This window comes from Macrosteles quadrilineatus, unplaced genomic scaffold (genome assembly GCF_028750875.1).
Source record: "Macrosteles quadrilineatus isolate MER2022 unplaced genomic scaffold, UCM_ALF_1.0 Scaffold_1__1_contigs__length_201487025, whole genome shotgun sequence".
NCBI lineage: Eukaryota > Metazoa > Arthropoda > Insecta > Hemiptera > Cicadellidae > Macrosteles > Macrosteles quadrilineatus.
The window spans coordinates 199,910,660-199,933,249 of record NW_026542594.1 but is presented as its reverse complement, the minus strand read 5'-3'; the positions used below and the strand labels follow the sequence as shown (position 1 = coordinate 199,933,249).

Genomic DNA, 22,590 nt, shown 5'->3' with positions numbered 1-22,590 from the left:
CAATATATGGGATCTTATGCCTTGATTACTGTCCATTATAAGCCACCACTGTAATTAATATTAATACCTCCTAAGTGGTCTTAACTCCAGCTGCTTTGCCAAGATTGTGTGGCGAGGATTGTACAACATAGCTGTACGTGTACATCATATGTAATAATGTAATAATTATACCGTATATGTAATAATGTAATATGTAATAAAACACGTAATGTTTAAAAAAAATGTATTTTAAAATTAAAATACAAGTAAAAGCCAAATGAAACACGAAGTAAACAAATCTTTAAGCTATTAAATCATATGGAAATAAAATATGAACAGATATTATTTCCTTCCTTTTATGTGAATAAAACAATTAAAATTATAAGTATACTTATCTAAAAAATTAATTTTACCTACGACCGTTTTTTAAAGTAGCCGTTGCAGTTCAGTTCTTAGTACTGAAAAGTTTCTCATAACAGCATTGTTTACTTTCATAAAAGCATAGTTTTACTCGTAACAACACGGGTAATGGACCAATGAGGTTCAAGGATTGAGAGAGAAGAAGTAAAATGGTAATGATTCGAACTGTTCAACTAATCAGCTGTTCAGGTCAATTTAATTGTTGAGTGGTGCAATTAGTGTTTGGTACAATGTTTCGTTGCATCATTGTCAGTGGTAATGAGAGGTTATAAACGAAAACATAACCTCTCTTAGAAGTTATGATTAGGGATTTTTAGTAATTAAAACACCGTCGTAGGTAAAGTAGTGTACGCAACTCGCGTAAATAGTGTTAACGACACTTGTAGAAGTTTTTTGAGTAAACTGCTATAACGGATTTAAAATTAAATAATTCTGACAACAATTTATTAACTTTTAACAACTCATCCATGGTTTTCAAGTTATACGCATTTATAAACCTTAATGATTTTCACAATAAACCTTGTTTGTTTGTAATTTTAACTGATTAATAGTTTGAGAGATAATAAGTAGTTATAACTATGGTATATATTTCCTTGTATAACCACCATGATATAAAGTGTCCCATCAGGCCTCATTACGCTAACTTAAATCACGTCTTTGTCCCCAACATTAAACACTCGTTGGCTGGTCTGATGACGTTGTTAGTGTAGTCTGTTTTTATACTGTATAACCTCTCTTAGAAGTTATGATTAGTGATGTTTAGTAATTAAAACACTACCGTAAAAGTAGTGTACACAACTCGCGTAAATATTGTTAAAGACACTTGTAGAAGTTTTAAGGCACTCGCCCTTTCATAAACTAAGCTACTATAAATTATTTAAAATTAAATTATTCGTAACGTTAAGATGATTTAAAATAAAGGTTTCATACTGATAAAATATTACAGTTTGGAGATGACAATCACTTCTGATAACTTAACGTATACCAAAATGCGTCCATGAAATTTGCTTACTATATTATAATTCATCAAAAGTCCTAGAATAATTTATTCAAAAGAATTGCATAAGTTGGGTAGGAATTTTATGAAAATCACTTGAGGTCAATTAGGTAATTGCAAGGCTCATAGGGTATAAAAAGAAAACATTATGTATTTTTGTGACAACAATATCAATGTTTTGGTACTTTTAATTCTCCTATAAATGTACTATAAATACATGATTTCTATGCGAGCTTAATGGCTAACTAATTATTTTAATTAACATCTTATGAACAATCCTTTTAAAATCAAGCACACCAGTGTAGTTCATAGCTATTAATCATAACATAAAATATGCTCAATTCACGTTGATCTTTCCCGCGAATACTTTATTCACACTGGTATGCGGAGATGGTTGCGGGATTTTCCTCAAACTCTCTGCAGTGGTTTTTGTTGACCTTCTACTGATCAGGATATATTATGAATTATATATTCGCTTGAAAGGAAAGTCAGTTCAAAGCACACCACGTTTACTAGTAGTCAGAACTAAGCTCTTGGGTTTTTAGGTAATATAGTAAAGTGAATACTGACCGTTTTATATACCATTCTAGTAGGAAAATGTGTGTTTTTCTATATGGTACTACAGGTTAGTAAACAACCCGGTAAAGAGTGACGGATTCAAAGTTTTCAAACTAATTAAACACGTGTGAACATCAATTGATATTAAAACTATAAAACACATAATTGGCACAAATATTTTTTGTTTGCCTTAAGTACGATTGGTTTTTTCTGTTCGAAAATAAACATTTCAATGTATTATTGAATATTCCGATCTAACTCTTCTATGACTACTTTACACCAATCACTCACTTATCATTTTGTCTTTATGTGAATTTAATAACACACGAACATAATATTTTTATGATTTGTTTAGGCGTCAATGTTCTGAGACTGCCAATGCACTTTTAGCAATTACTTACCATGCAGCAAATAAATTTATATTAATAGTAATTTTATATTGTTTAAATATGCTATACGGGACAGAATACTTCATGGGGAGCAGATAAAATAATAGTTGGCGTAAACTCCTGATCTTCAAACGTAAGAAACTCTCAATAAAACAAAATAGTAAAGAATTGAATTCTGTTTCATAAATTTCAACTTAACTATCATCTAAACACAGTCATACCACAATATACAGGGTGATCAACTGAAGGAGGCCACCATTGGAATATCGGAAACAGTAAGATTTAGAGAAAACTTTAAATGGGGGACGTTTCTTTATTTTTTGTGGCAATTAAACATATGAATTTGGTTTTTTGAAATTCAGCCGCCATTTTCCAATATGGCGGCCAACCTTGAAATTGTTTATAGAACAGCTACAAAAAATAAAGGAATGTCCCCCATTTAAAGTTTTCTCTAATTCTTACCGTTTCCGATATCCCAATGGTGACCTCCTTGAGTTGATCACCCTGTATATTTATTAAGCTTCGAACTATCCGTTCAAATAATAACAAACTGCATAATTACTGTATGTCCAGCCTTATAGAGCTATATTGTCCGAGTCACAATACAAGGTAGGGTTTCCCATTGTACTCTCACTGGTGTTTCCTCTGAACAATGTCTATTTGTCGTCGACTATACATCGTCTGTTGTATTTGTACAGTTTGCTGATACAAACGACTGTTTACAGTAGAATGGTGACCTTACTAGCGATGTTTAGGCTAATCAGTGCTTTTATGTCAAAGTATAGAGATAATTTCTTGATCAGCATTGTACGTGTTATTAAACTTAGGGGAAGTAAATTAAATATAGTCTAATAACACTTATAAACTATATTTACACTTAAACTGTTAACTCACAAGACGGTAAATATACATAAAAGAGTGCAAATGGTGATCGATTTAGAGATACGTCATATGCCTATTGGGTCTGATGATGATTGGAGTGTCCACTCGATATCGATCACCACTTACCATTTGTTATATATATTTACAGTTTTCTCAGTAACATGCGTTACAACGCTACGTTTCAACGCTTCCATTTCTCAACATTACTATCAGGTCCTTTGAACTATTTCTCATTACCGGTTCTCATTTTATTCTCTTTTCTCAATCAATACATTTATTTTCTTTAAAACAATTTTGTTCATGATACCTAATGTCTTGTCCCACCTCTGCAATCCATCCATTGGTACTTCGAGTCCAGATATTGAATATCAGCCCATCATTTACATTCATTCAATACTATCACATATTTTCTCCCAGCTTGTCATCAACAATTATCATAGAGAAGAGGTGGAAGTAACTATGCAATTTTATGAGTAAGATTACAAAAATTGAAATAACTTGTGAACTGTATTTTTATATGTTTCAATACTATATCATTTTGTTTGGAGATAAAGTTAACACCCTTATCCCAATGAGAACACACAATACAAAATAAAGAAATATCTTCAATTTTTTTATTATTATTTTCTACACAAGTTGGCCTTACATCTGTTAACTAGGTATTACATGAATTGTATTTGAATTATCAAAGACTTTTATAGAGAATAACATTTTTTATACTATAAGAGTATTTAAAATGAATAACGTTTTGTTCCTAACACGAAAAAAAAGATTACAGTAGATTTTATTATAACGTTTTGTTTCGTCCATAGCGTGACTTTAGCCAATGTCGGAGTGACACATGTCCAATGTAAAACAAGGCTGCGTGTTTCTGTAAACATTGTCTTGACTTTGTATTTGGGAAAAGATAACAGCAGTTCCAAGGTAGCGGTTGTTAAAACACATAGTAATAAGTGTAAGAAATAATCCGATATGTTCGATCACTTTGTTAACTCATTATTTATCTTTTTAAAATAACTACCAACCTTTTTTGCACCAGTCTGTTTTATTTACCCTTCTAATATGTTATATATAACTTTCACTAACGTAATTCTAACATATTCACCAGTACTCACCTTGATATGACCCCAACCCCAGTCACGTGACGAGGGCCTGGCTAACGATAACGAGGTTAACCAATTTGTGCTGCCCATGTGGTGCTGACATGATAACCAGGGCTGGCAATTTTTCATATTTTTTAAATAACTATTTTATGGTTATTTTTAATTTTTTATAACATATTAAGTCGAAATAAAAGCCCAAATTTTCTGCCTGATAAATCCAAAAACAGATATAAGTTAAAGTATTAAGTTAAATCTTATCATTTCACCACTCGGTATGGAAACAATTTTGATTTCATTTTGTACGATAGTATGCTCAATGATATTAATCACTAATTATACTTCTTTTGCTCAGCTTAAACATATGTTACGATTCATTGTTATACGTTCTTGTTAAACTGCCCTATTTCTTGAAAACATGGCATCCCATAAGACCCATAAGTTTTCGGAAGTGTCTATGCATATTAAGGCAATAATAGATTGTGCCTGGCTATACCAGAACTTATTTTTGGCCTATTGGTTCTGATGATGATCGGAGTGTGAAATTGAAATCAATCACCACTTACCATCTTTTATATGTCCATGTGTATTTATTATCTTGTGAGTAAACATTGTAAGTGTAAATATAATATTACAAGTGTTATTTGAAATTGTACTTTCAGGTAACTTATTTTTGACCCAGAACTTAGTTATACTGTGTAAGTATAAAGGTCTTTTTGGTGCTGATTCAAAACCAATCAACATATATACAAACTCTACATAAGATGTAAGATTTCAAACAAATTACATTAGCTGACTGTTTTAAAGGAGAATATACATTGTACATTACAACGTTGCTTATCAGATACATTGCCTTTATTTACATTTGCATATTGTAGTACTTACTATTTTAAATATGAAAAATTGTAAGTGTCCAATTTGAAAAAAAGATATACAAGTCTCTTGAAGTAGACAAAGCTGTAAACCCCAAAAGCCCAATATGTTTCCTCGACCGTTGTGAGTTTGTCTTTGACTGTTCTTGTTTATTTGTTTCTAGAAATCATTCATATGTAAAATGATATAGCGGGTTCAATAAGAATTTCGGAATTAATAAATGCAAGTTGTATTGAACCAAACTAAACGCGCAGTATACGTGTTCAACATGCGTGCAGATGAGTAGAATAATTTTATGAACTACGGGTTCTTATGTGCTTCATATAGTTTTGTTACCGATAACACTCTTGAGTTCAATGTGATAGTTGACGTTGACATTGATTATATTGTTTTTTTTTTACTTATTATTTTTTTATAGTTTTAAAATTTTTATAAAAATGAATTGTTTAGTTTATATTTAGTACATAAGAGGTTAACTGTAAGAAAGGATCATGTGGTCCTAATGTACGCCTCAATAAAAAAGTATTTTCATTTCATTTAATTTCATTATAGTGCCATGCTTTCAGTTTCAATTAATGTAAGTTGGTAGTTAAAAGAAATGATAACAAAAAAAATATGTTTAAAACTTAGTACGTTGGCCATGCTAATAAATCGATTTTGTAATTGAAATTTTATTTGGTTTAAATCTTTTCTATTAGTGTCAATGAAAATACTATTTACCTAACCGATGTAACCGATTTGTATTCTGATATATTTCAATATTATTTATGTTAACACCACCAAATTATGTTTCATTATTTTTTACATTAATAGTGTTAATTCATGTCATAAGTAAAAGGAAATATACGTAACTAGCTCTAGAAAACCCACATAGATTTTTATTCCAATACAATGTACTTAAAATTGTGGCGAAGGAGTTTTACGTTTTGAGTTAAATAAAAAAAAGATAATTAGTTCACTAGTCTTTATGACGTATTCCTATAGATTTACTATATATTATTTATCATGATGCAACATGCCGCAGAATGCGTGGGTTATCAACTAATAAATGCGCAATATTTAAGCGTACACAGAAAAAAATAAGAAAGGCTACGAAAATCTACTTGACTAAGTTCCATAGCTGTTACAACATCTAAGCACTGCCGGTACATTTTTTTAATTTATAAATTTTATGGGCTATTATGACGGTTTACTTTTGAGTATTTACAGAACTGTTTAGCAACATGTTGTAATTTTAAAATATAGCGAGCAAACATCAATAATTACGCTCTGTAGAAATTCAAGGACCGGAAAAACAATTAAGAGATTGATGTTAAAAGTTTAGGTAACTATCACAAGTCTGTGGAGATCGTTAAAGGTGAAACCTCGTCATCAATTACTGACTGAGTCAGTCCTTTCATCAGATGGTTAACTGATACAGCTACACTGAGATACTTTCATTTACCAAGAGGGTGTCTTGGTTATAAGATAATTTATACCTTGGTAAATATCTATATTTCAATCCTTCAAAACACTACACGAATTGAGAAAACGTACTTATAAATGTAAACACACGCTTTTCTGTTTAAACTACTCGTAAAAAAAAAAACATTAAGAAAATTGGACGGCTAAAGTCAGGATACTATTGAAGGTGATACATGACATTAATAATTCTTCAGAACCATTTAGTGAATCAATCCATTTATAAGAGTCTAACCTCTTTCAGTTGTTTTACCTATGACGACGAGATATAATGAGATCTTTTAAAATGATAAAGGGCAAAGAGGTCTTTGGACCGAATTCATCAACGATCCTACCAGGGTTGGCAAACATAATGTTACTTAATACAAGATGTTGTACTCATTGGGAATTTATCCTCAAAATAAACAAAAATTACTCGTAACTTGTTTATTTTTAAATAAACAAAAATTTAAAATATTGTCATGTTGGCAAAAGAAAACGTACTTCTTCTTTTTAAATAAGAGACATCTTACTAAATAACTTCTTAATAAGTATAGCAACCTTGGTAGAAAAAATGAAATAAAATATAAATGTGTCAAGTAACTCTTAAAAACTTTATTTACGCATATTCTGTTTAATTACAAAATTTACTATGAGTAATTTGCATCCATAAAAAGACTGCTCGTCTGTAAAAAAAAATTATTCGAAAGATTTGAACTCATGACAGAAGACTACTCAGCTTCGAATTTTGGACCCAAACAAAAGATCTAATGCTTTTATCTGTAGCCGACATAGGCGTATCTAAGAATACCCAATATAAGCGTATAAGCAACCCATGCATTCTATGATTTTAAGCTCAAAACACTTGCCATGTATTTCGGGCACTTAGTAATAATCTTATTATCGGCTTAGAAGCTTATACTGTTTGGAAATCGGTCTGTATACATTGCATGTATTGAAATATAAATCATATTATAGTTTTTAAATGGTGTTTTGTTTAACAATGATCATAACATGTGGAACAAAGCCTTCGTTGATGAGAAAAATAGCAAATAGTTAATGTGCTTTTAGAAACACCCATCGTATAGGTTCCAAAGATTTGCTACTCTATGAGTGTTAAGCTAACCTGCCAGTCCAAGATTATGTTGTTTGATCCCAATATTGAAATCCCTTTTTTTATAACTAGCGGTTGTCCAGTGGTCGAAACATCTACCAAAAATATGTAATTTGACCTTTCTATTTTCACGCAACGCTGTTAATAAAACATGTGATTAGAATTTCTTCCATTTGTTTTGATTTTTCTTTTCATGTTTTTTTATTTCGTCACCAGCATGGCAACCCCTAAGGCTCATGTTAATTTTTTAAGTTTTAAATTCTTTTTTTGTGTATTTCTTTGCCTATTTTAATTTATAAAGGAATTCTGCACAACAAGAGGAAAATATTTTTCTAACAGTATACATAGATTTTCCCTGCGATGCACACGAGCTGAGAAAAAAGGTTTTAAAGAAACATGCTCTCCTATAAATATATACAGGGTGTTTCCAAATTGTCTGGTCATATTTTGAGGACTTGTTCCTTGGGATAAGATAAGGTCATTCCATCTAAAACACAAAAAAAAGATAGGTTTTAAGTGCTACGCGCACAGAATTCTTAGGAAATAGGACAGGACAACGAAGAAAGCTATGAAATGAAATTTTAAAACTTTTATTTGCTACGTTATTTGTTTCACTAAACTTGAAGTTGATTGAGGTATCTCGAACTACTCCATTAACTAAGTAGGTCAAAAACAAACTACTGTAAAGTGCAGAGATGGAGGTTTAAAGATATTATATTTAAAGGAAAACTGAAGTCATTAAACGTAATACCTTATCATCAATTACTTTCAAAGCTAGAAACACTCAATGGCGAAAGATCGCTTGAAACATTTAATAAACTAAGACAAGTAACATTAATTCAAGTTTTGTTTACATTTTAGCAGACAAGTAAAACAATGTATAAACTGCACATATTTAGAGATAGTTATTTGTTTAAATTTGGTTATTAGATAACAGGCTTATTTCCCGTAATCTTTAATTGTATACCGAGAAACCTAAGTTTATATTCCATGATGATATGTTGTGCATACTATCATTCAATGATTAAATGATTGTAGACTAAATGCCAAACAGAAAGTACACTAGACCTACACGTTGAGAGAATGTCTTCATTACATGTGTGCCAGCTTTATGTGTTCACATTAGTTGACTTAGACGTCCAGTGGTGTGGGTAAAGTGTGTATGATTTTGTGTAAAGCAGCAATAAAACAGCATAGTTGGTTTCTAAAACTTTATTGAATCAGTAAAATAGTATCTAATTTAAGTTTAACTAAGATATGCATTGTTTATTACCTTGCTCACAGAGCTTGTGATGTGACAGGAGAGGTCAGCTTTGACCACGGCTAATGTGTTAGGGGAGAGTAGGGATGAGGGTGGCTTTACACAGGGGTTGAAAAAGACGACCTTGCAGATTATTGGACCCTCTTTTTGCTTGTTGAAAACGTAATCATTGGATAAAAAAATTTAAATTTAATCGAATCTGCTCAATACATCAATTGCTAAGCAAATAATTAATATGTAATATTTATTCAATCATAATGTTGTATGCATGATAAGGATTGGAGTTAATTCAAAAAAGACTAGACATGTTATATGAAACTACAAACCTTTCCTGTAAGTTTACACTGAATTGGGCAAAAAAATTCTTAAATTATTTGGTTTAATTTGATTTGTTTGCTAAGCATTTCTATGTTAGTAATAACTGGTATAATGGCTAGTATTCTGAATCACCTTATTGCCTTTTAAAGTCATTTATTAATACATATCAACTCGATAAAGATTCATTTATGATTCTAATAAGTCAATTATATGTATCATCAAGTATATGTAAGCCAACTTCTATTTGATTAATGCCCTAGCCAAAACAACTTGTATATAATTTTGGCTCAATAAACGATTTGATTTGATTTGACACCATGGTTACAGTTGTACAGAAAATAGATCTATGGCACAGATATTTGATCCTTCAAACGATTGTGAATGAAATAATTCTCAAATAAAAAATAAACAATATGTTTAACTTGACGTACATGTCATACTTATTTACATTTACATCATTTTAATATTCCATCAACAATATTAGTGATGTTGAACTAACTTATAAAAAAAATCCGAAGTCAATAAGTGAAATGTGATACTGCCTAAACAACTATTGAGTATTATATGGATACCCTGAAAATTATGTATTTATTTTAGAGCCTCTCCTAATTTATCCAACCGATCAACAAGTATTAAAATCTTTCTATTCTTTAGTAGTAACCCGACAGACAAATCACTCTTTGTTTCTATTAGTTTCATAATTAGAGGAGGTTTATCCTAATATTTTGTAGCTGATTTGTGACTCAAAAGCAATGCGTGCAGCTGATAATTCATGTTGATAACGCCTAACCTGACAAAGACGCATGAACACGACCGCTAGCGGCTCATGAACACTGAACACGATAGGTATCAACGTGGTTTATATTCATATTTACATGCGGCTACAAGGTTTGTAAACATTTTTGTTTCAGTTATTGTTTTAACCAAATACCAACATTACAACAAACATTCAGACTTAACAAATTTGCATTTGTGTGTTGATTTTAAATAAAATATTTCCTTTTATGTGTTACATTTAAATAACATTTAACGAGTACTAAGGTTTGCTACAGGGAAGGATTTTTTCTCATGTTAATAGTTAATTAAGTGCCTAATAAATAAATCTACCGAATGTGATCAAAGTATGTTTATAGACCAGCAAATTACAACAGTTTATTTACTCTCCTGAAGGATAAGCATTTCAAATGTGGTTATTTATAATTTTATCTGTGATCTTTCTATGTACAACAACGCTCCTATGTACAAACTTGTTAAAACAAACCTTTTGTTTTTAGAACTATTTACTTGCCTGCCAACGTAGAATAACTGCCCGTGCGTGGATCGTATTCAGAAAAGCAGGGAGGGAGTCGGTACAGTTCAAATGTGATTGGTACTGATAAAATTGTTGCGGCAGTGACCAGGAACCGAACCCATGACATCGCTGCCTTGGGCCCGAAGTCTGTGACAATACCGACTAAGCCACAGAATAACTAAAGTTCATCCAGCCCTAAATATTCTTGCAAAATTTCATCAAAATGGGACTACAATTGCATTATATCACGTTCATGGACAAATTTACATACATTTTGGAACATCAAGATGAAAGAGTAAGTTACTACGGAGTGTGTATGTCGGCCAACCGCGGCAATAGTTTCTTCCCTTTGGGAAATTCACCAAAATAAGTTTATTGTTGGATTTATCTATACTTATCTATACTTATTTAATACGCAAGCAGATTTTTTGTGACAATTACTCCTCCGAAACTACTGAACCGATTGACATGGTTTTGGTGTCATTGGAAAGAGTGTAACGTGAAGTTGTGCAGGAAACATTTTTTATAGGGAAATAATTCGAGAGTGAGGCCCTGGGGCCCTTTAAAGTTTTGTATTTCTCCATAAGATTAACATGGAAAAAAACATTGTTATAAAACTCCAGCTGTTGTCAGAAATGCTGTTCTGCTATTTAATTTAATTTGTTTACAAGGAGAATTGTTTCTTGGTGCCATGTGGTCAATGAGTCAATGAGCAGTTATCCTCTTGCATATATTTTAAATTATATACACTATATAAAATGATGGTATACTGTAATACATTAAGAGATATTCATTTAAATAATCAATAGGTACGATTGAACCTTTGCCTATATATGTTTCCTGGTAAGTGTGTTGTAACTGTTCCTTATAGTATATTATAGTATCTTAAAGTAAAACCAAATTATTCTTTTCTGCATTCTTACCCCGTAGCGAAGCACGGGCAGAGCAACTAGTATACTTTAAAAAACCCCATATAGGTATTTCGTAAACGGCTAAACTTCAGAAAAAGGTTATATTAGTCGAAATAAAGAGAAAAAATATTTTATTTTTCCAAAACCAAATGGCCGCAACTTTTTATTTATCTTATTTTTTATATTTTCGTTAAATAAAGATTTTAGTTGTATTAACTTGCTAGACTGAGCCTTACGTTGCCTTATTTTACAGCTAAAGTGATATTTCAGCTATTTTGTTATTCATACTTTTTGGACTAGATATCGTGTGATAAGACATGTCAAACGCTAATTAAAGGTGTTCTTGACATTTTGAAAAGTCAAACTGCATCAACTCAATCTTTTACAGAGGTTTCTTTTACCTCAAAATGTATACCAAGTCATAAATATCAGCTGGAAAGTACATCTGGTTTAAACGGCGTTTTGTGGGAAATGTTATTGGTGATTTTCTCTTTATTGTAGCCTTTAAAAGATTTATTTAGAGGTTGTCTGTTTACGTACGGGACACGTATATTGAAAATGTATATTGATTCAGCAATGTAGATTCCTGTGGCAATCAGTCCACAAGGAAATTGTCATTTAATGACCTCTTAGTCCATCTTACACTAACAGCTAAGGGAGCTTTAGTTGATGGAGTATCCAGTTTGGTGGTTCACTTTACATAGAATGCTTCAATAGTATATTTCATTACTAGGACCGAAAGTGGCATTTTCCGGAGCGCGCTCAAGTTTTTGTGTGAGGCGAAGCCTCACACAGGAAAATCCAATTTCACATGCGAGGCGAAGCCGAGTATGTGAGAGCTATTTTCACGTACGAGGCGAAGCCGAGGACGGGAATAATGGAGCAAGAGCCGGAAAATAACTTTCGGTACGAGTTATGAACGATACTTTTCATCACGACGCAAAAATACACAAACACAGAATAACAGACCTCAGTAATATTACAACTAGTTTATTTCTAAATTATTTATTTTAAACATCAAAATAAAATCTTCTAAAAGGAAACCTTTGTATATTTCTCGATTAATCTTTTTTTAAACATAAAAAAATCTAAAGGGAACCTACTTAACAATCAAAAAATTAGAAGTTTATGGTTATGTTTATTGTACAGTTTTCATTGTTGGAGACATTCACTCCTTCGTTTAAAAGTTTTTTCTGAAGTTCTTGAATCGTTGAAACGTTTGTAGTGGTCGTGTTTGTTTCATCAACTTTTCTTACTTTTCTCTGAGGACATTCTTCATCTTCTGAGTTGTTAAACACATGATCAATGTCAAAAAAATCTATTTGGCTTCCTGAATGTGTTTTTTCTACAACATTTCTGTTTGTATTCTCAGCAGCTGTTGAACTCATTGCATGCGGATTTTTAAACAGTTTTCTTGACAGTTGTAATTTTCTTCCAATGGAATTTTCTATGTAACTCTCTGCGACATTAGAGGATTTCCAACCTCCGTGTGATTTAAGGGCAAGTAAATCCCCTCCTCCCTCAACTAGCATGGTGGCTGAGGTACGCCTGAGGGCGTGTCCAGTATAGCGCTCCGGTTCGTCTAATTTAAGGTATTCTGCTACCTTTTTTGGGATTGAACTGATTGTGTGACCCCCTACATTTTGTCCCACGCATTTACCCTTCCTGTAACCAATTAAAAATCGGTTACTTTTCATTTGTCTGGGGCGCAATAACAAATATTTGCGAATCAAATCACATGGTCTATATGGACAGTTGTCATTGGTTATGGTAAAACTGCGTTTAATGTGTGTTTTGCCATCGTTGAGAAACACGACAAAAAAACTGCCATTGTCTGTAATATCTTCTACTTTTAAATTTATAAGATCGTGGTTTCGACAAGCTCCATAAATACCGAGCGTTAGGATGACTTTGCTCAATAGCCATTCATTGTCAGGAGCGTTAACCATGAATCTTTGAATTTCGTCTTCAGTAAAAACCTTAGCTTTTGTAGGTTGATAACCCACTGATTGACGTTTAAGAAATGCTAGAGATTTGTTAAATTTTGATACATCCACATTTTCTTTTAATTTCAAACCACTCTTTATCATAGAAAATTTACTCCACAACGTTGTTGGTTTCATGCTTTTAGATTTCTCAGATAAATATACTAATAAAACTTCGTCACTTACATTCTTTGGTAAAACATTGTGTCCTTGGCACCAGTCCATAAACTTCCTGAACTCCTCATTATACCTCTCTCTCGATTTCTCTGGAAGGAGGTTTTTGGTTATCTCTAAAGCTTTCTTCGATAAATCGTCCGAAATAATAGACATATTTTGGCCGCTTTTAAATACGCACTAAGCTAAAAACACAGCAAAACAAGCTTATGCCTGTTTATGTTTACATTTAGATTGTCAAACAATAAAAACAGCTGATTCAAATCATTAAATTAAACTGTAACAAAACACTAGCGCGCGTAGTGAATAAATGGAGAACTAATTGAGAGCGACGAAAGTAAATTTAGAGCGAGGGAAAATCAGCTGATCGATTTTTCCTCGCCCTAAATTAGAGCTTGGGAAACGGCTACTTTCATTGATGTCAGCTGTTATCGAAAATAGTTACTTTCGTTACGGAGTGATGAAAAACTATTTACTTAGGTGCAGAATCTTTCGTCCGGAATTGGTGACTGTCCCTGTCTGCTGCAAGTAGAAATACAACACTCATTTTGGCAATCCGTTAGCAGTTAATTATGCCCTTAGAGGAAAGACTATTTGGGTTGTGTTCCTTCTGGTATAACTCGCTAGTTTCACGATTTGGTCCTCCATATTAGCTGAGTGGTTTTATTGCTTGTAATCAAAAGATCTCCTGTTCGATCCGGAGAAAATTGTAACTTTTGTTGGTTTGAAATTGGACCCAGCTGTCCTTTATCATTGGGCGTAAATGGTCCTGGTTAATGAAACAGCTGATCTTAGTCAGTAACAAAGCCCACAAGACATCTGACCCCATTTCATCCATCAGTGTTCGCTAATATTTTGGTTAAAATACGCATCTAAATGGCGTCCCGATCTCAATTGATACCGTAATGACAATCATGACATTGTATTTACATTGAAAGAAGCGATTGGAGTATGTTGATAATGTCTTATAGAAGCTATGTTCACTTATGTTTCGAACCGTACAATTTGTATCCTAATGCAAAATTATGAGACTTAGTTTTATGCAAGACTAGCGCTATGCTGATCTACGGTTAAATGGTTCTACACAACATAGACTAAGCAATTTGATTAGCTGATAAGAGTATTGTTGAAAAACTCGCATGATATCCTGAGATGTGACAGTTACATGTTAAGATAAATTATTCAAATTTTATAAGTGTTAAGTTAGGTATAGCCTTTTTATAGTAGTTATGCAAGGAAGATTTACAATGTGCTGTTCTATGAATATTTGGTTCGAACTTTTCACATTTAGTAACTTTTTTGAAGATTTTTTAAATATACAAAGTTTTAAACACACATTGGATGGTGCTCAAAAACCGTATGACAAAATTGTTTCATAAATATAAATGTTAACATCCTCATTCGCTAGTGTAGTTATGCAAGACCTATTCTATATACAGTATGGACTACGTATTTTCTTGAAAGTTCGAGTTTTACTGCTATTGCTGCCAATGTACTGAGTTGCCAAGTACCGTAATTGCGAAACTTTACTTGTCTGTCAGACAAGTTTTCAATCCTTTTTGACGATTGACGGACGACAATCGTTTTATCAACAGTGATGAGTGATGATAATGCAAAATTCACTTTTAACTGAACATAGAAAGTAAAATCTAGGTAAATTAGTATTGCTTATGATACTAAGTGTGATATCGCGGCATTCGATGCAATCATGGCATTTGCGTCGGGGTAAAGATTCAAACATTCTATTGAGCTACGCTATCACTTTGTCATCTAGGCTACGTATTTCATCTCAACTTACGTTATGCTACTGCTCCAGCTGAACATCTTGCGAATCCTCTCGTTGTTTTCGGAATCCATGACGTCACTGAAAATCCAACCGAAAAATGCGTCACGTACACAAAATCCACAGCGCGGATCAGAAAACCATCGCGCGCCAAAAAGCACAAACCAAAACTCAGACACGGAAAGTCGAGGCGGAAGAGAAGGAAAGTATTTGTCAGGAACGGGTTTTTGTGGCAAAGTAGGGTAGCCGTCGAGTCCTAGCCTTAGGAGGTCCCCGCCACTACACACTGATCAGACAGGTTTCTCGGGGGAGGGGGGGGGGGCGGAGAAAGTCTTGTGCGTGTCCACGTCCACCTTGCCGTAACCGTCCACCTGTACTTCGCGGTCTTTGATTTATCAATTTACTAGCCTTTGGTCCAAACAGATTGTAAATGGCCTTGAGCTAGGAAGTGATTTTTGTCGATGGGATGTCAGTTAGTATCCCGTTGCAACTCCACCATGTGGTTCTTTGATAAAAACGCAGCTCCTTGTAGTTCTTTGATTTGTCATTGAATTAAAAGTTTGATCCAAAACGTCCACATTGCCTTGAATGCAAGAAAGAGATTTTCGTAGACAGTGAGGAAGGTTGTGTTAATACTAGTACTTTAAGAATATAATGATGTCAGACCACGTATTGACAGACCAAGAGCTGAAACAAAACTATTTTTGTTACCAGCTGTAAAAGTAAGAAAGCATAGAGTACACTTTTTGGCATTGTTAGCGAAACGGAAGGTTAGTAGGTAGACATGAGCGACCTCAGTGATGGAAGATGCCCCCACTAAGAAAAAAAGTAGACTTAAAACTGATTTAAGCTATGTATGTAAGATAGATCTTATGGATGAGATGAATAAGTATGATGTGAAGAGTTTTAAAGATTATTTTGGTCATTGACCCCTTGGATTAAGATGCTGGTTCCTTCAAATCCAGTGTACTCTCCATTGCTACACTCTACCTACATAGACAAATAGAATAATAATATAGACTGTCAAAGGAAGGTTCCGGCACCCACCGCAAGGAGTGCCGTGCAGTTACGGCGCTCACCGCTGCAGGCGAGGAGTGCAGGAGCCGTGTGACCAGCAGACGCTGCAGCGGTTTGCGCCGTAGCTACACGGCACTCCTAGCGGTAGGCGCCAGAACATATGCTAGCCGCAGCACTGCTGACGTTCTATATTTATTGTATTTTGTCTATGCTACCTACCACTTTCAGAGAAAATGAGAAATAGATCTTATTCTCTTCCTTCCTTGTTTTGCTTCGAATAAAAAGTCTCCAAACCCATATTATTTGTGGATGTGAAAGGAATTGAACCCGTCCCCACGAAACCAAAGTCCGAGACACTAACCATTGCTAGCAACACCCAATGGGCTTGGTTGGATAAGAAGCTGATGAATGATGTATTCATCAGGAATCAGTAACTGATACCAGCTCACTCTTTTGGTATTGATTCAATTGTTAATCAGTTTTACTATATTTGAATTCCAATCCTGGTTTCAACTTTTTCATAGAAATGGGATGTCTACTTCTACGATCGAAGTAAGAATCTAACATAATAGAGAAAGAGAGACACATTTTGTTTACATTAACACTTTTAAGAGTGTCATCAGACGATTCCGTATCCCGAGCGCCGAGCAGGCTATTGACATAATCTGACGGTTTTTACAGCCGAATTGGAATTCACAAAAGCAACGAACTGCGGTTAAGGTGTGTGCACAATTGAGCATAGTACCCGATCAGCCCTAAAATGACGTTAATTTTACATACATTTCATTGCAGAAATTATACGTATTGAATTATAAATTTAACACTTAATGAATATTTTGTAATTCATCGACTCTCATACTTTTGAGATGCTCGCACTTAATCTTGAATGATTAACCTAACTTAACCTAACCTTTACTGCTTCACAGATTAAGCTCATTGATACCATTTTAAAAGAGAATGTATTAACCCTCGTCACTTCTGAATCACTGAGCAAACCCTTTGGTAATTTATGACCTCAGCGCTGGGGATACTCATTTGCCCTCGGCGCTCGGGAGACGCCACGCATCAAACATGCATGAAAACGCATAAAACAAGCTTCAGATTTTAGGATGAGTTACGTATGGCTGGGAAGCTCAGTGCACAGAGAAGTAAGGTGCAGAGGAAACTCGCTTGAAAGACGGCCGTGCGCTTTTAGTTTTTGAGCCGGACCCGGAAACATACTTCTTCTTCTTCGTGATGTTTCAGTCCAGTGAGCTGAAACCCTACAGGACTGAGGCTGTTTCAGGACTTTGTCCTCCTGCTTCTCGGCAGTCGGCCTGTTGGCTAAAGATCAAAAGTGTAGAGTGTAAAATACTTACTAATATACAGTAGTGTAATATACTTGTGACGAGCAAAGATGAAGAGCCAGAGCGGCGAGCCCTGTGCAGAATATTGCACAAAGCACAGTGTCTTCATCCACCACCACCATGAGTGGTGTAGTTCGGGTGTTGGACACCAGCGACTAGTGACTAGTGCTAGACACCATTTATGTGTACCATTGAAGGTTTCCTCTGTTACTTCTCTGTGTTCAGTAGTTATAGTGCTTGTCTAGTACAATCGAAAGGTCGCCAGTTTCCCGAGAAATGTGTGTAGCTTGTTGATGGAACTGGACCCAACTGTCCTTGATGATTGGGCTTTTAATAAATTATCCTGGCTAATGAAACAGCTGATCTTAGTCAGTAACAAAGATACACAAGGCATAACACTCCATTCTACACTCATCCCATGGTGGAAGGAATTAACATAGGTTCTCATCATATGCTGACGTCACCGAGATTGCGAACAAAAATCACCTGATTGCCATAAAAGTTAATATTTAGTTTGATTTGATTTTTATTGTTTTTATAATTTTTCTTTGTGAAATGGTGTTTGCAATCTGGGTGACGTCATTATATGACGGGAATATCACACCTATGCTTTTTCCTTCCACCATGCACTCATCTTACTCATATTTGGATACAAAGTTGACGTCCCTATCTCAATTTATAATGCTAACAACCATTATTAACTTACAGCTATTTAAAGTGCTGTAGTAGAAGCAAGAGCTAAAGTGAAACACTTTTTTACTATTCTTTATTACATCTCCGAGGTTTTTTACGATAAATTTGTTATTGAAGTGATATCTTGTTTGAAGGGCAAAGAGGAAAACAGCAATGGTAGTCTCCAACAGATTGCCAGATTGTGAAACTACTAATTGGTTGTTAATGTTTGGTTCTGTTCTGGTGCTAAATTATGCCCCTGCCATTACTGATTTTTTTATTGATTATTATTAATTGAAAGATAGTAACAATTGAGGCATAAAATAACAATAATTACTTACTAATACTAAAGGCGGCCGTGCTAATACGGTACACTGTTGTCATAGTTTAAAATGGTGACCATACATAGTAGGTATTTTAAGCCAAGTATGAACAGATGAGATGAGGATGAGATGAGTGTAGGATGAGTGGCGCGATCTTGAGTCTTGTTAGTGACTAAGGCCGACATCCCTTAGACACAGCTGTTAATTAATAGCCCATACAGCTAATGGTAACTAAGGGACCTACAGTTTATAGTGGAATCCGAACCACATTTTTCCTTCGTATATACGAATTGGTCTAATTATCAGGATAGTACTGCGGATAGTCGTATAGTCAAAGGTAATGTTTTATCTATGGTAGTACTCACTCGTAAGGATTAATCAATCCGTTAAGAAAAAATACATGCTCGGAAACTTCGTTCAGATGGTTTAACATTTTAAGAAACTTTAAAAAACACTTTTATGTAACATTAAACTTATGCAATAAAATTTCAAATTACTAAATTGGTATTGTTATAGTATGGACCCTTAGTTGGAATATTTCGGCTGAGATATTTACAAGGCGCTGAAAACATATGATTATTATGTTGACACTTGAGCAAAATGGCAATGCAAATCAAATATTGTGTAAAAAGTAAGAAGTGAAGTGATATGAATTCTGTTTCCGTGTCAAGTAAGAAGGAGTGCTGATTTTATTTTAAGCTGCTAGGTCGAAGATTTTAATTTTAAGCATGTAGTCGAAGAAGTGATGTTTACAATTGTAATTACATAGGTTTTAGGCATACAATGTTAAAGGTTTCATATTTGTATGTTTAGTTTGTCCGAACATTATACTTCCTGATATTTTGAACTAGGCCTTCAAGAAAAGCCAATGTAGGACACCTACATTTCTTTTGAAGTGGTTGACGTTGCCGTTAACCTGGACCATATCAACATCACATGTTAATATCGTATAAAAACGTACCAAAAATGAAGAAAATATTTTCTAAATTTGAAACTAAAATTGACAACACCCCCAAGGAGCCCAATAGCTTTGTAGGGAAGGCCTTTACTGTAGGGAGGATTACAGTGACAGTTGAAGATGTAATTGCAGAAGGTAAGCAACCACTTGAGGTTACAATCTTAATTGGACATAAGTTAGGTTAATTAAGTTAGCCTAACTACAACTAGGCCTACCTAACAGAATAAATTCTGGTCCAATTATACCTTAATGTAATCTAGGCCTAGGCCTAACTTATTTCTAAGGGTTAGGCAAGCCCTCGATGTATCATCCCTATGACTAGGCCTACTCACAATAAATTTCTAGCCTTAAACTGTTATATGTATTTTTCAAGTGTTGGCATGCGCAGGTAGGTTGTTTAATTTCACTTAACTAAAGCTGGGTTTTCCTAGCCACGGAAGCGGAGAGAGGAATGCGGAGAGAAGGAAAAGAGATTAACATGGTGGTCCGCTCTGCTTCTAGTTAAACAGTAACATTAAATTACCTAAGACAAGTGGAGTCCGCTCTCCGCGTTCCTCTCTCCGCTCTACACTTCCGCGCCTAGGAAAACTCGGCTTTAGGCTAAGTCACCATAGGTAGGCTATGGGGTTTAAAGTAGGCCCTAAGAGTAAGCTAAACTTGACTTGGATAGCTGAGTCTAGGCCAAACTATAGACCTAACTCACTAAAAATACCTCCAGCAAACCTGCGGATTAAATGAATTTCCATTTATGTCTGATTGGATTATAGGTAGATTATTCTATACTGGTAGGCCTACCTCCTAACAAATCTTGCTATCTAACTTATTTCATAGTTTTACACTTCCTAAATAAGTTAGCCTATAGGCTAACAGCCTACCATTATTTTTTACTGCAAATGAAATGGTAGGGTAATTATATCGACCTCCGGACCTCACGCGAAATTAAAATTTTTTTTTTCCAAAATGTTCGAAATTTCACGCTGATTTCAAAAATGATTGTCGTTTTTTTCGGAAACGTCCCGTTTTCCCAGAAAATGGGAAAAACGGGAAAATATTTTTTTGCTCAAAACCCATGTTGTGGGTACTCAAATTGTGCGGAATTTCCTCCTGAACAAGAATATGTAAATTTTATTACGATCGGACCACTATTAAGTAAAATATCACCGAAAAACGGGAAAACGGGGAAATTTTTCTTTGCTTAAAACCCATGTTGTAGGTACTCCTGAACAAGAATATGTAGTTTTTATTACGATCGCTTTTAAGTAAAACATCACCAGACAGGTTACCCAACCTAACATAACCCAACTTAGGTTTAGGTTAGGTTAGGTTAGGATTGGTTAGTTTAGGTAAGGTTAGGTTAAGTTAGGTTGGTTTAGGTTAGGTTGAGTTTCGTAAGGTTAGGTTAGGTTAAGTTTGGTTAGGTTAGGTTAAGTTAGGTTAGGTTAGGTTAGTTTAGGTTAGGTTAGGTTAAGTAAAGTTAGGTTGGTTTAGGTTAGTTTGAGTTTCGTTAGGTTAGGTAAGGTTAAGTTTGGTTAGGTTAGTTTGGTTAGGTTAGGTTAGTTTAGGTTAGTTTACTTACAATACTCATGTTATTGATAAACTAACCCAACCTAACCTAACTTAGGAACTTAGGTTAGGTTAGGATAGGTTAGTTTAGGTTAGATTAGTTTAGGTTAGGTTAGTTTAGGTTAAGTTTGGTTAGGTTAGGTTAGTTTAGGTTAGTTTACTTACAATACTCATGTTATTGATAAACTTACCTAACCTAACCTAAGTTTTGTTAGGTTAGGTTAGGTTAAGTAAGGTTACACTAAACTAACCTAACCTAACCAAACTTAACCTAACCTAACCTAACAAAACTTAACCTAACCTAACCTAACCTAACCCAACCTAACTTAACCTAACCTAACCTAACGAAACTCAACCTAACCTAAACCAACTTAACCTAACCTAACTTAACCTAACCTAACCTAAACTAACCTAACTTAACCTAACCTAACCTAACCTAAACTAACCTAACCTAACTTAACCTAACCTAACCAAACTTAACCTAACCTAACGAAACTCAACCTAACCTAAACCAACCTAACCTAACCAAACTTAACCTAACCTAACCTAACGAAACTCAACCTAACCTAAACCAACCTAACCTAACCTAAATTAACCTAACCTAACCTAAACTAACCTATCCTAACCTAACCTAAACTAACCTAACCTAACCTAATCTAAAAATAAGTTAGGTTATGTTAGGTTAGGTAACCTGTCTGGTGATGTTTTACTTAAAAGCGATAGTAATAAAAACTACATATTCTTGTTCAGGAGTACCTACAACATGGGTTTTAAGCAAAGAAAAATTTCCCCGTTTTCCCGTTTTTCGGTGATATTTTACTTAATAGTGGTCCGATCGTAATAAAATTTACATATTCTTGTTCAGGAGGAAATTCCGCACAATTTGAGTACCCACAACATGGGTTTTGAGCAAAAAAATATTTTCCCGTTTTTCCCATTTTCTGGGAAAACGGGACGTTTCCGAAAAAAACGACAATCATTTTTGAAATCAGCGTGAAATTTCGAACATTTTGGAAAAAAAAATTTTTAATTTCGCGTGAGGTCCGGAGGTCGATATAATTACCAATGGTAGACCTAACTAAGTTAGAAGATTCAACACTGTTTAAAAATACAACTTTTGGAGGTCTGTCATCGGTAACAGGTAGGCCCTATGCCTAGTTGCGTCACTTCTCTATAACTTACCGGTAAGTACAGTAACTAGAAATTAATGGGCTGCCAAAGTTAGGATTAGGTGAG

General features: G+C 34.2%; 2 protein-coding genes across 2 annotated transcripts in view; one reads left to right on the top strand and one right to left on the bottom strand.

Annotated features, from left to right (window-relative positions):
• LOC128994184 (lissencephaly-1 homolog) overlaps positions 1-22,590 on the bottom strand; it is a 70,925-nt gene that overhangs the window by 26,524 nt on the left and 21,811 nt on the right. The gene's annotated exons all lie outside the window — the stretch shown is intronic.
• Positions 19,615-22,590, top strand: part of LOC129003940 (BMP-2-inducible protein kinase-like) — a 31,247-nt gene continuing 28,271 nt past the window's right edge. Inside the window, exon 1 of the mRNA XM_054432292.1 lies at positions 19,615-19,926. Within this exon, the coding sequence (XP_054288267.1) occupies positions 19,770-19,926 (157 nt within the window). The 5' untranslated portion in view covers positions 19,615-19,769. The remainder of the gene's footprint in view (positions 19,927-22,590) is intronic.